Source organism: Lepidochelys kempii, chromosome 8 (assembly GCF_965140265.1).
Source record: "Lepidochelys kempii isolate rLepKem1 chromosome 8, rLepKem1.hap2, whole genome shotgun sequence".
In the NCBI taxonomy this organism is placed as follows: Eukaryota; Metazoa; Chordata; order Testudines; family Cheloniidae; genus Lepidochelys; species Lepidochelys kempii.
The window spans coordinates 88,702,315-88,716,193 of NC_133263.1; the positions used below are offsets into that span (position 1 = coordinate 88,702,315).

The 13,879-nt window shown below is 46.8% G+C and overlaps 1 protein-coding gene across 1 annotated transcript in view; it reads left to right on the forward strand.

Annotated features, from left to right (window-relative positions):
* Positions 1-7,659, forward strand: part of SLC35D1 (solute carrier family 35 member D1) — a 30,996-nt gene extending 23,337 nt beyond the window's left edge. Inside the window, exon 12 of the mRNA XM_073357406.1 lies at positions 367-7,659. Coding sequence (XP_073213507.1) covers positions 367-475 — 109 coding nt within the window. The 3' untranslated portion in view covers positions 476-7,659. The remainder of the gene's footprint in view (positions 1-366) is intronic.
* The last annotated feature ends 6,220 nt before the right edge of the window (positions 7,660-13,879 follow it).

Sequence of the window (13,879 nt, forward strand, 5' to 3'; positions counted from 1 at the left end):
ATTTAACTTCCTTTGTTCCTTCTGCAGTCTATCTAAAATGGGGGCAGAGTATCATCAAACATTTGTATTTCTGTGGCTGGTCAACTATTTATAGGCCCACCCCAACTCCTGTACCACCAGGCCTAGCATTTGGTACATCTGCATAATGAGATCCATGGATATTTTGGTATAATGGTAGGAATGAATCAAAATTCAGAACAATCTCTGTACTGGATTCTAGGTGAAAGTATATTAGTAAATTGGAGAAGGAATGCAAGTTTAAAATATGTTTAGAGTATGTAGAATGGTACTTATGTGATAATTTACATGGAGTTCTAACATTAATATGCATCATTTCTTTCTTTTACCAAAAAATGTGTTTTGTAGTATTGCTGGAAGCCTGGTGTATTCTTACATCACTTTTACAGAAGAGCAATTGAACAAGCAATCTGAAGCTACTATCAAAATGGATATTAAAGGAAAAAGCTCAGTATGACCAGGGGATTACTTATAAGAAGTAACTCCTTGTTTTTGTTCAACGATCACTGGCAGTATACAGTAAAAATATAACAACGTGGGTGTCTGTTATGGAATAATGCTGGTACTTCGCATTTGCACAATCTAAATATGCTGCCTTTTTAAAATTTTTATTAAAAAGAGATTTATAATTGACTGCACATTAAATATACATCTGGTTAATTTAATCTAGGCTATGAGGAATACATCTTTTGTAATTTATTATGACCAACTCTGGTGGTAGAACCGTGCACAGATGATGTAAACACTTCAATTTTATAGGAGTCCATCAAACATACTGTTAATGTTCTTAGATATAGTTTTGTTTTCTTGTAAGAAAACTTGTCCTAACCTATCAGGTACAGTTTAGCTTGCATCTGGGTTGTCTTGCAGCTAAGCATATCAACGGGCAGTAATAAATATTTTTAATTAGCTTTTAGGGTGAATGATTGACTCAGCTCCACCCCCTTCATACTGTCTAAAAGGGCCAGGGTGATATCAAGGGTCTCAAAAAGCCCTATGTCCCTTTCAGGGGAGAGTTCCTCAGTTCAGGCACATCAGGCTGCCTTCGGAGGAACCTCTCACAAGTCCTGGTGTGGCGACGGACAGGTTGTATTGGGGGCAATGTTCCCTCTAATTTTTGATAGGCCGTGTGCACAAAAAATTTCTTCTGTGCAAATTGTGCTTCTGTGCAAATTTTTGTGCGTGCGGCGTTTCGCCGTGTGCGTGGGGTTTAGGATCTGTGTGCACGTACACAGCTTAGAGGGAACAGTGATTGGGGGTAGGGGAAGTGTTGCTGTAGCGTAGAGCCATGTGGAGATTCTGGGCAGTGCTGCAGCCCAGAAGACCCCTGTGCAAAACGACTGCAGCTTAGATAAGCCCCCGGGGGGTGGAACAGGGGAAGACTCTTCAGTTGCACACAAAGATGATTTAAAGCCAGCATAGCTCTGTGCTGGGCTGCAAGTTCTGTGCTGTGCCTCATGGAATCTCACCCCTTATCTCAGAAAATGCAAGCTAACAGATTAGTTTACGTTATTTTTGAGAAGGAAGCTACTGAAGCAGGGTAACATTTATAGACTTTCACGAACTATAAGCCCAGCATAGATCATGAAAAGAAGATACATATATTTGGCAATTTTGATTTCATGTCAATATTAAGCTTTCAGAGGAACAAGAAAAAGGGAAAGAAAAGAAACCATTTTCTCTAGAGCGGGAATATATACAAATGGAGGGAGGCTGAAATGTAATTCCTTTTTTATTTTACTAAGGAAAGAAATGGCTCTGCAACCTTGCATATGCAAATACAGATCCTTCAGCAGAAGTATCAATTCTGCAGTACACTCTTATTTCAGTCAGTCAGTCATCCGGTTTTAAGTTTTTGGCCAAAACATGCTTGAATAGTCAATGATTTTAGTAGATGTTTAATTTTTTTCATGAACTTTTAAGCCTGTTCTCATTCTGCTCAGATTCTGCGTGCCTCACAACAGCTTAATACCTCTTTTTGTAAAGCTGATGTAGGGTGGTGAAACTCGAGAATAGGTGGAGGGATGATGGTACACCACCTTCCAATTTTACATAATATATTGGAGAACTCAGCGGGAAAGAAGTATTGAATTAAAATAAGAGCTATCCTGCAGTCACACATGAGTGACTTTACTTACATAAGTAGTCCCACTGGACAACTTAATAAGTAAAGCTACTCACATGCATGAGTTTTTGCAGGGTAAGGCCTAGCACTCATTCAAAATCAAGTGAAAATCTGTGTCTAAAAGACTTTTTAAAATGAATTAATGTTTTTGATTCCCTTCCAGTCCCAGTACCAAGTGTGCCCCATTATTCTGAAACAATAGTACAAGAGTAAATTTGAAATACGTTATCTTTTTAGTTTAGTAAATTAACAGTTAATCTATATATAACATTTTGTGCAGCTACAGGTTGACAGGTCACCAAGAATTAATATGTTATCTCATAGTAGAGAAATACCCTTACTCTTCTAGATGATGTCAAGTTAATTCATTAATTGGTACATTTAATTTGTACTATTATGTGATTGATACAGTTCTGATGTTTTAACTTTGTCCAAATTTTATGCTCTGTTCAGTTTATTTTTGGATGTAGTAAAATTTCTTTTACATTGTGAGCTGTTTTTAATGGAGAAATATTTTTAAAATGTCAAGCAGTATTGATTTTTTTAAAAAAAATTTAAAATTGATGCAATATTACTGTCTATCTTCCTCCCTTTGAATCTTTCTTTGGTTAAAATTGTACTTATTTCTCCACAATTTATTCCTACTCCTACCCTTCACTTACAAGAAGAGACTTTCACAGGTAATTAATCTAATTACATTTGGAAGGCTATTTGGTGGAAAACTGAGTGACATGGTGTTATAGAAACATTTAATCAGCATACTGTGTATTACAGTATGTATCGACTGTGTTTCTTTGGCAGTTTGCATTGTTAGCTAGTCCTCCATTTTAGAATGCTTAAAGGTAGCCTGCTCATCTAGTTCTTGTTTTAATTGAGCTAAATGGAAAAATTGTGTATGATACCCATATACTGAAGGAAAAGGATGGGGGAGCGTTCAACACAAATGAACTTACCTGATGTGTTCCTGCTTTTGCTAGCTTCCTAAAATCACTCAGCCAGCTCCTGCTCTACTGTGATTCCTCACTGTGTTCCATAATGTGATGGCACACCTACTAGTGTCACCCAAGGGGGCTATCCCAATAAGTGCCGTTTATGTGTGGTGTGGTGCAGTTTTGTAAAGTCACTTACCTTACCCTAAAGGGCAATAGACTTTGCAAAAACACTACCCCTTACGCCAGTAGTTTGAAAACAATCCCTTACTCTTGTAGGCCAGCTCCAGTTTAGCAATGGCAGCACAGCAGAAATTAGTTTTTTACATTATTTTTTGTGCTGAATGTCTCTTACTGGGTCTTATGGAATATTTTAGCTCATATACAAAACAAAGGCCTTGCAGGAAATCTTAACATACACCCCCCCCCGCCCCCCAAAAAAAGTAAAAGTAGTAAGCTAGGGAACCAAATTGTCTCTTTAATTTTAGCCTGTTGTGATCCCCATTCTTTTTATAAGATTTGGATCTTTATTTAAATACTGTAGTCTCAACTTTACATGTGATAAATGTGCCTGTTTTTAAACGTCAAGGTCAGTAACTCTGTCAAAAGATGGTTTGCAGCTCATTCTGCTGTGAACTTCAAAATATTTTGCCAAATTCTTATTTCTTATGTCTCCTTGTCCTCGCACCCTCTGTTGTAGGAATCTGGAACACATAGCATCATAATGCTACCATCTGGAAGCAAGGATGCAAAGAACTGCTAGATCCTGCCCCTGGACATATAAACCTCAGCACCGTCCCTCAGTTTGCCTTTCCTCCTTTGGAAGCATGGACCCCTTGCCTCAGCTCTCCTGCCATCTCTTTTCACTTTCTCTTTTGTGGGAAATTTAAAGAAAAAATAGGACACTCAGCCATCCCGGACCTTGTGTCTGAGGATTGGAACTGCGTGGACCAGTGCACCCAAGAGACTCGTCCTAAGGCTAGATGTTATCCTGTTTCTCCTGAGGAACCAGACAAAGTATTTGCTATTGCTAGGGTGGGTGCATTGGCCTTATGTCTCACTTCTAAATTGTTCTCTTGTGGAGTATATGTCCACCCTATGGACAAGACTTGGGGTGGACTTGGCCCTTAATACAGCTTAAAAGCTCATAGCAGTGACTTTGCATATTGCATCCCATTTTCCTGTGGGGCCTAAGGTCTGTAGGTGGACCTCCAGAAGGATTTCTCCTCTGATTTTTCCTGTGACACCAGAACTACGAGGCTTTCTCCACCGTCCCCTGTTCTATAGAAGCCACTTCCTTTTTGTGTGAAGCTGCCTGCATGGGGAGTTTCCACTGTGGGTCAGAGACACATTTGGCTTTGGGAGTGGAATGCAGATGAGGGAGCAAAGTCAAAGCTGGCCAGTCTCCCCTTTTAAAGGGCTTGATATCTTTGTCTAGATGCTGCTACCAAGAAGCATGTGGATTCTTCCAAGAACCACCCTGCATCCTCGGTGAGTGTGCTCCCTTTTACCCTTTGTTGAAAGCCTGTGCTCAGGTGTGGGCAGGAGTCTTCTTCAGTATCCTTTGACAGGTCAGCCCTTCGTTCTGTGGGATTCAGGTCTTTCTTGGGCCCAGGAGGCTGCTGTTTAAACACTTCTTTCCCCTGCTTTCCCAAAGCAGCCCAGCTGCGCTCAAGCCAGAGTCACCCCCATAGCACATCAGCCCTGCCATTGTTGGAAGTCGTTTGCTGATATTTGTGAAAATGTGAGCCGCCTCCACCTCAGATGCCTGATAACCTTACTCAAGCTCCTTCAGCCTCATGTCTTCTACAGTCTCAGGACCTCTTGCCTCATGTGGCCCAGATCACCAGGGACAAATATTTTTCCCACCTGGGAACTTCCCCATCTGGATACAGTCCTGAATTCTTCACTAGGAAAGTCTTTCATTCTCCTGGCCAGATTCCGTTCTTTTGAGAACTCTGTCATCAGTCAGAGTGCTCCTCCCTGGTTCGGTCTTGGAGCCTCCTTTGATTATTGAGCCATGTTGCAGCCTGTGTGGATCTCCTGGGTGGGGCTCCACTTTTACCCCCTGCAGTCCTTCTTCCCATCCAGATGGCATTCCTGTTCCTTCCTTGGAGAATAACACTCTTTCTTCCTCCTTGGAATCATGTGCAAAACCTGCAGCTGTTTGCGTGGCTCTCCTTTCTATTCACCCTGGCCCCATTTGTATTACCACTGATGCAAATCTCTTGGGTTTAGAGGGGGCTCACACCTGGGCATTTTGTTAACTTAGAGCCTCTGTTAGGTGGAGGAACACACATTTGGTATAAATCTCCTTGAACTGCAGGCTGTGCGTCTGGATCTCATAGCTTTGGAATCCTTAATTCTCAATTCCCATATCTTTGTTCACTGGAACAACTGCATGACAGTGGAGTATGTCAGTTGCTGGGGGGGACCTGCAGGACCTCACTCCTGGTGGAGGCATCCCATCTGGGAACCTGGATAAAGACAAGTCTGCTCTTCTTTCGGGCCCTTTATCTGGAGGGCAACAGTACCCTTGCTCAGCCACAGCCATTTGGCTCCAGGAGAATGGAGCCTCCCCCAAGTTTTGAAGGCCATTTGTCGAAAGTTGGCACCATGGCCAAGTTTACCTGTTTCTGTTTCCAGCCCCTGGGCTCTCCTATATGATGCATTTGCATGGCGCTGGAGTGTCAAGAGCTGGGTTACTGCTGCTGCTTGAAAAGCTGCTGGAAAAAAAATCAGGTAGGACAAGGCGGCTGTGATTTTTTGGTAGCTCTGAGGCACCCACGGTTCTTGGTTCTGATGAATCTTTTCAGCCTGGTGCCAGTTCAGGAACATCACTGTACTGTTTCAGTTGCTTCAAAACATGTTTTGGATTTTCTCAAGAAAGGTCTTGGAGTCCGTGTTTTTACATGTGCATACCTCAGCCATCCACTATCTGTCCCTGATTTATGTATTGTGAGATGAGAACAGAGTAAGACGTACTATGAGAAAAAACTACCAATTGTTGGTCATGGTCGTCTTCTATCCTACGTCCGGCTCTTCTCCCCTCTTGGGGGATGTGCTGCTGCTGTCTGTATATTGTCCTCTTCTTTCAACTCTTACACAATCTTTTATTCTCTGATAACCCCCCCCCCTCCCCTTTGCTCTGGAACTTTCTCTAACTGAAGGGATTGGGTGTGGCTGAGGCTTATATGCCCAGCGTTGATGGGGGTGCCTTGCGTTTTTTGTTTGTTTGCTTCCAGAAGGTGACACTATAATGCTATTTGTGCATAATTCCTGTGTCATAGGATAGGAGAAGAGACTGTAGTAAACAATTACAAGGTATGTAGTTTTCCCTTCTGTTGTGAAAACTGTCAATATAGAAACGACATTATTTCTGTCATTCCACACAAGATACTTGAATAATTTTTTGGGGTTTGGAGCTGAATGGATAAATGGTTTTCTGTTTGCACCTTTGCATATTTAGGTGAAGCGTCCCCATTTTAATTGGTGGGATCTGGGGTTATGAATGGATTTAGTTAGTACATTGTATATGCAGAATGAGCATAAATGTGGGGTCTGCTAATTCACTGATGTTCTGTACTCTTCCCACATCATAAATGTTGCTCATCATTCTTCACAATGAGTTGTTAGCTGGCACAGGCTAGTTGAACTAGTGGATTATACTGTAAAATTGAAAAGATTCATCCTGGATCTTTGTAAGTCTGGGAATCTGCAATATAAGAGCCTTAATTATGATAAAATCTGGAGAAGCTGCTTCTGCAGAGTAATATTGTCAGCTATACACAGTATGCAAAGGCTGTAAGACCCTTCCCTTTCTTCCACTTCCTCGGTAGTCTTGTTTATGGTTGTTACTGGATCATGTACTTCTAACTATAAATTGTTTTCCTTTTAAACATGTAGATTTTAAATTTGGTAGAAGGAAATTGTACCTGCTTGACAGATCTTCTCCATTCCTAAATTAGCATGCAGGATGGTCTGCTTGTGAGGGGGGAAATATATAACATGGGAGTGATTTTTTAAAAAAAAAACTTGAAAAAATATTCCAATATTTCAGTTTCATACTTTCTTTCTTCAGCTGATAGACCAGCTCGGAAATTACTTGTTCTAAAATCCTTTATATCTAACAAGACCATGGGAGAGATCCAAACGCCTCTCTGGCCCTTTTATGCTGAGTTATAGGGCCAGAGCAGTGTAAAGGGGCCTTAAAATCCCCATTCCAGTTGTTAAAGGATTCCTCCAGGGTAGGCACTGAGGAAGATGGCCATAAGGCTCCTTTTTGGGGACCCTCTCGCAAGTGCTGGTATAGGCAATATGCCAGTGGTAGGCATGGGGTATGGAGGGATGTGTCAGGCAGAAACGCCAGCATCGTGGAGATTGCAGGGCTGCCCTGAGAGATTACTGTAATTTAGACAAGCTTCCAGGGGTGTCTAAACTACACCAGGGGCTTCTCTAGTAAAGGGAGGGAGGAAGGGTGGTTTAAATCCACCATAGTGCCCCTTCCCCCCGGGACAGAGAATTCTGTGCTGCTGCTCTTAGAGGAGTTTTTTTTTTTTAGCGAAGACAACTACTTCTCATCAATAGCTTAAAAATCGGAATATTTTCAAGTCACTTGTTTTGTCATCTTGCTGTACAGAGGCATTTGGGTCAGGATGTTTGTTACTGAGAATTTTTACCATTCTTTTATTTTTAAATCTACTGGTTAGATTTGTTGTCCTGTACAATATTCTTAAAGTTTATTTTGTTTGTAAACGTGCACTTTTTAGTGCCAATGTCCAGACAGTATTGTATACGCTGGGAAGGTGAACAAAAGTAATACAATAGTATATTTTCTATGCTGCTGTTCTTACTATAAATATTTTTTCTATTTCTATATAGATTCTATTTACAAAGTGACCATTTTAGTGTTAAAAGGGTAACCTTTTTCATTTGAATGTACTGCAGGCTTTATATCTGTAAGTCAGGTGACAGCAAAAGGAGTTTTATGTGCCTTTGTATTTTTTGTACTGGCTTTAAATAAATTCTTTTTTCCTGAAAGATTGTGACAATTTGCTTTTCTCAAATTCACCTAGTGTTTGTAAGGCTGCCAGCTAGAGAGGGTGTCGTGCATGTTAATACAGTGTGGGTCTCTGTGCCCTCTAGTGGCTGAACCACAGAAGAGATTGAGTTAGCTAAGCCTTACACACTAATGGACTTGATGCTCTAGGTTCGGGGTGGCCCACCTGTGGCTCCGGAGCCACCTGCGGCTCTTAAGAAGTTAATATGTGGCTCCTTGTATAGGCACCGACTCCAGGGCTGGAGCTACAGGTGCCAACTTTCCAATGTGCTGGGGGTTGATCACTGCTCAACCCCTGGCTCTGCCACAGTCCCTGCCTCCACTCCACCCCTTCCTGCCCCCTCCCCTGAGCCTGCCATGCCCTCGCTCCTCTCCCTCCCTCCCCCCCCCCCCCCAGCCTCCTGCATGCCATGAAACAGCTGATGGGGAGGGAGAAGGAGGTGCTGATCAGCGGGGCTGCCAGTGGGTGGGAGGCGCGCGGGGATGGGGGGAGCTGATATGGGGCCTGCTGATGTATTACTGTGGCTTTTTGGCAATGTACACTGGTAAATTCTGGCTCCTTCTCAGGCTCAGGTTGGCCACCCCTACTCTAGCTCAAGCAGTAGATGCTAATACTTTTTGATAGGGAGGCCATGGGTTTAAATCTCCACTAATAATCCAATCAGCAGCATTTATGAGGTTTCTGTAGGATTATATAGTGTCATGTAGTTCAGAGTATAATGCTATATTCTTCCCACTGCTGCTCACATTCCAGTTCATGCTGTCTCACTACCAGAAGAGGATAACAAAAGTTACTGATGGATTTAAAAAGGCTCTGTCAGTGGTTCATTTACTACCACAACCCAATAATCTTTGAGGAGAAGACGAATCCCTGAATCCAGACAGCAGCTTATCAGAAGCAGTCACTTGCCTCGACTATACTGAATGATTAGTTAAGTTCTCTGCTTGTCTTCTAAAGTTCATACAATAGCTTTTATAGAACACTTTCAGTCACAAAGACAACTTAAAAACATGGATTACTTCAAACACCTCTGTAGTGCAATGTGCCACAACAGACCTACAATGACAAGAAGCAAAGCTGAAACTGCAGGTGGGAATTATATGAGGAGAATTTTATTATGGAAGGGGACACTGAACACCTCTACTCTTGCAAAATAGTGTTGTGGGAAAGCTAATGATAAAGTGGTTACAATCACTCTCTTTTCATCACAGTTGAAAGACCACAGCACGGTGCTGCCTCATTGGCCCACTGGTTCATTGCTTCAAAGAAAAGCTTCACTAAAGGAATTACCAGCATTCCTGAAGCAATCTCTAGTTTTCTTGGAGCCCCTCGCTATATGCCTGATCTTGCTTTGCTTGTGAGATCTGGCGTGATCAGTGCACTACTGGGACTCAGACTTTGGTTCTATCCTACCTCTATCAATGACCTGCTCCAGGAGCCAGGACAAGTCCCTTCACACTGTTGTGCCCCTGTTTCCCCTCTTGCTCTTTGTCCAACTTACCAATTTAGAGTCTGAAATATTTGCAGTAGGGTCTCTTAAAATGTGTTTTGTAACAGGGCTTAGCACTGTGGAGCCCTGTTCTTGGTGGGGATCACTAGTGCTATGCTGGTAAGAATAATAAATATGCATGTTGATTTTTAAATCTTTTTTTTTTTTTTTAAACAACCTTGAGTCACTAAGAAGCCAGATACAGAATGGGGATTGAGCACCAGTATCTGGGACATGCTGCTAATGTGGAAACCAGATGTTGGGAGTTTTTGGGTACAGACTCAGGACCAGTGGCTACTGGTAAATGAATAACTGCAGTTAGGTGATCTGTGTCTAGTACACATTTGCTTTTCACATATTTCACTTCATCAATTTCCAGATGAAATGTGTTCTATAAATAGTGAATGTAGTGCTTGTAAAAGGCTCTGTTTACTTTCTTATGGACAGCAATAACTGTAAACTTCCCAAAATGCCTAGCAAATGTGCCTAAGGCCTGGTCTGTTTAAAAGTGTAGATGAGTTTTCCTACCCTTTCAGTACATAGGCTCTGTTAACTGAAGGGGCATTTGTGATAGGACATGTGATCTCCCCACTTCAATTAAACCCTAAGTGTAGTCTGACCACTGTGCCATTTTCTATAGGCAGCTAAACACTCAAATGGCTGCTAGAGCCTATTTGTACCTCTATTTTTGCCTTAACTTATTACTTTAGGGTAACCAGATGTCCCAATAAAATCGGACTGTCACGATTTTTAGTTCTTTGTCCCATGTCCTGACTGCTGCATGGTTGGGACAACATTTGTCCTGATATTGCAGCTTTGGCTGCTCTGGTGCTTTCCCCCGCCCCTTCCTTTCCACAATTCCCCTCTGGCTGCTTTTTTGGGGGGGGGGGGCTTCCCCCATGTGTCCTGATATTTTGTCCATTTCATCTGGTCACCCTACTTTAGTAGGGGTGCCAGGTGTTTGGTTTTTGACTGGAACGCCTGGCCGAAAAGGGACCCTCATGGTGCTGGTCAGCACCGCTGACTGGCGTATTAAAAGTCAGGTCAGTGGTGCAGCAGCATAAGCTCCCCTGCCTTCTGTGCGGCTCCCCAGAAGCAGTGGCATGTCCTATGCGGAGGAGCAGCCAGGGGGCTCTGCGTCCTGCACCCACCACAAGCGCTGGCTCTGCAGCTCCCGCAGATGGGGCAGGGCACTTCTGCATAGGAGCTGGGGGGAGGGGGGACATGTCACTGCTTCTGGGAACTGCTTGAGGTAAGGGCCCCTGGAGCTTGCACCCTGACTCTGTCCTACACCCCAATCCCCTGCATCAGTCCTGATCCTCCTCCCACCCTCTGAAACCCTCAGTCCCAGCCTGGAGCACCCTCCTGCACCCCAAATCCCTCATCGCCAACCCCACACCAGAATCTGCACCCCCAGCTGGAGCCCTCACACAGACCCTGCACCCTAACACCCTGCCCCAGCCCTGGTGAAAATGAGTGAGGGTGGGGAGAGCGAGCAACAGCGTGAGGGGGGGATGGAGTCGGGGTGGGCAGGGCCTCAGAGAAGGGGCAAGATGGGCAGGACAAGGGTGTTCAGTTGTGTGATGACACCAGCCATCAGCAAATGTTAAGAACAGTGCTGACTATGCTAGGGCATCCGCCAACTCCCCAGTTACTATCAAATTGTATATGGAAGCCTCAGTGCTCCAGGCAGTTTAACTCCTTTTGTTTGTTTGTTTTTACTGCTTGGGGGTATTGGTCTCCAAAATATGTTAACCAGATATTGCATTTTTCACAAACGTGTCAGGTGGGAGGGGCCCTTACCCCTCAGCCTGGGCTAGCAGGACCCAGTGAGCAGGGGTGGCAAATCTCCATGTGGTGCCTTAGCACCAGCAATATTCAGAGCCCAGGGAACCCAGCTCCACCAATATTTGGGGCCGGGTGTCAACCCTGACTCCAGCTGCTGCCCCCTGCCTGTCCCCTGGCCACCTCTTCCTGCCCCCAGCCCCCCACGCACCTCCCTGGGCCCTGGAGCAGAGCATCCCTGCCTCTGCCTCTTCCCTGCAGCTCCATGCTGCCACCCATCCAGCAACTGCTGCCGCAGGGTCCTATTCTCTCTCTCCCTCCCCCCACTCCATCTCGACTGCCAGGGCACACTGACTGAGCCTGCCCTTCCACCTCAGACCCTTCCCTCTTCTGGTGGGACCCTCCACCAGCACATATTCCCCCTCTTCCCCCCCGCCCCCGCAGTCACCACTCCTGCCCTTTGCTGGGCAAGTAGGCAGCCCCATCCCTCACCCCCAGTGAGGCTACAGTCAGGGGCAACAGCAGGGGGGGAGGCGCTTGCAGCACCCCACGGCACCCACCACGGGGGAGGCAAGGGAGATTCCTGGACCTGAGAGGGGCCCTAGGAGCACATGCAGTGGTGGGGGTGAGTGTGCTGCTGGGGGGGCGGGAAAGGGGGGCTCCTCCCCCAGAGCTCACTACTGCCAGCAGAGAAAGGGCTGGGGGGAGTCCTCCTCTCTGGCCCTGTCTTGGAGCAGCCTGCCTGCACCCCAAACTCATCCCTAGCCCAGCCCCACCCCAGAGCCCACACCCCAGCCAGAGCTTTCACCCCCCCACTGCACCCTCTGCCCTAGCCCTGAGCCCCCTCCAACACCCCAAACACCCCAGTCCCAGCCAGAGCCCTCATCCTCCTGCACCCCAACCCTCTGCCCCAGCCCTGAGCCCCCTAACCAACCCCTCATCTCCAGCCCCAGCCAGAGCCCTCATCCCCCAACCCTGAGCCCCTTCCAACACCACAGAGCCCTCATCCCCCTGCACTCCAACCCTCTGCCCCAGCCCAGAGCCTCTCTAACCCCTCAATCCTCCCAGCCCCAGACAGAGCCCTCACCCCTTAGATCCCTACTCTTGCCCTGAGCCCCTCCCATCCCCCACAGCCCTCACCCCTGCACCCCCCCTCCCATCCCCAAACTCCCTCCCAGAGCCTGCACCCCAATCCCCTGCCCCAGCCAAAGGGGCTGCATCCCAGACCTTCTCCCCCACCCAAACTCCCGCCCAGAGCCTTGGGCAGGTGGGAGGGGGGCAGAGGCGGGTTCTGGGTGCCACCAAAATTTCTACAAACCTGCCACCCCGGTGCTGCCCACGCCAGCGGGCAGCTCGGACCCCCAAAAGCGCCTGTTGCTGGGGGGGGGGGAAGGGGGTGTCTCAGAGCCAGGTGCACGCCAAGGCTCCTGAGCCTGCCCGGCCGCTGAACCAGCCCAAGGCCCCTCGGGGCTGCCCGGCGGCGCCCCCCGCTGCCCGGCCGCCCCAGGAGTGCGCGGGGCTGCAGGAAGCGCTGCCGGCCACCAGGGGGCGCCTGCGCTGCAGCCTCGGTGGAAGGCCCCAGCGCGGCGCCGGCTGCTAGGCCAGGGCTGGCGCCTGAACAAGGCAACGACCCAGCGGCGCGTCCAAATCCCCCCTCGCAGCCCCGCCGAACCCCTGAAACGCGGCCCAGCTCCCCCGGCACACACCGCCCACTGCCCGTAATGCCGCCCACCCCAAGCACAGCCTAGCTTCCCGCAGCTGACAAGGGTGCTGCCGGCACCCAGTGCCGAGAGGCAAAACAACAGCAGGGGTTCGTTACCTGGGGTGCTTCACCCAATAATCACAAGGGGGTGGAGAAGCAGAAAAGTTTATTTGAAGCTTCAAAAAGGTACAGGGAGATTAGCATCCCAAAGCCCGTACACAGCACAGGAAGTTACACAGGCTTTTATACATCCTGTCTTCAGCATACTTATCCAATAGCAAGCTGCCCTAAGTATCCATATAGCCAGCCAATCCACTTCCCAGCGAGTGCTCTGTATCATTTGTTAAACTATACATAAAGCTGCTTTATTCAGCATTGTTCTTCCATATCTGCCCTGTGTGGCCTTGTTTAGTTTCAGGCAGTCTGACTCCGCAGCATATTGTTGCAGATCCTCAGCATAACTGCTGTGAGCGCCTCCAGGCCGGGGCAGGGGGAGGAAGGATACTTGGGCCTAGTGCGAGGGGGCTTCATCAACACTCGTGGTCTTCCATCCCCTCGAGTTACCTAGTGGCCATGCCCCAGTGTTCCCAACAAGGGTGTGCACGAGCGCTTGTGTCACACACTTTCTAGAATCATAGACTATCAGGGTTGGAAGGGACCTCAGGCGGTCACCTAGTTCAACCCCCTGCTCAAAGCAGGACCAATCCCCAATTTTTGCCCCAGATTCCTAAATGGCCCCCCTCAAGGATTGAACTCACAACCTTGGGTTTA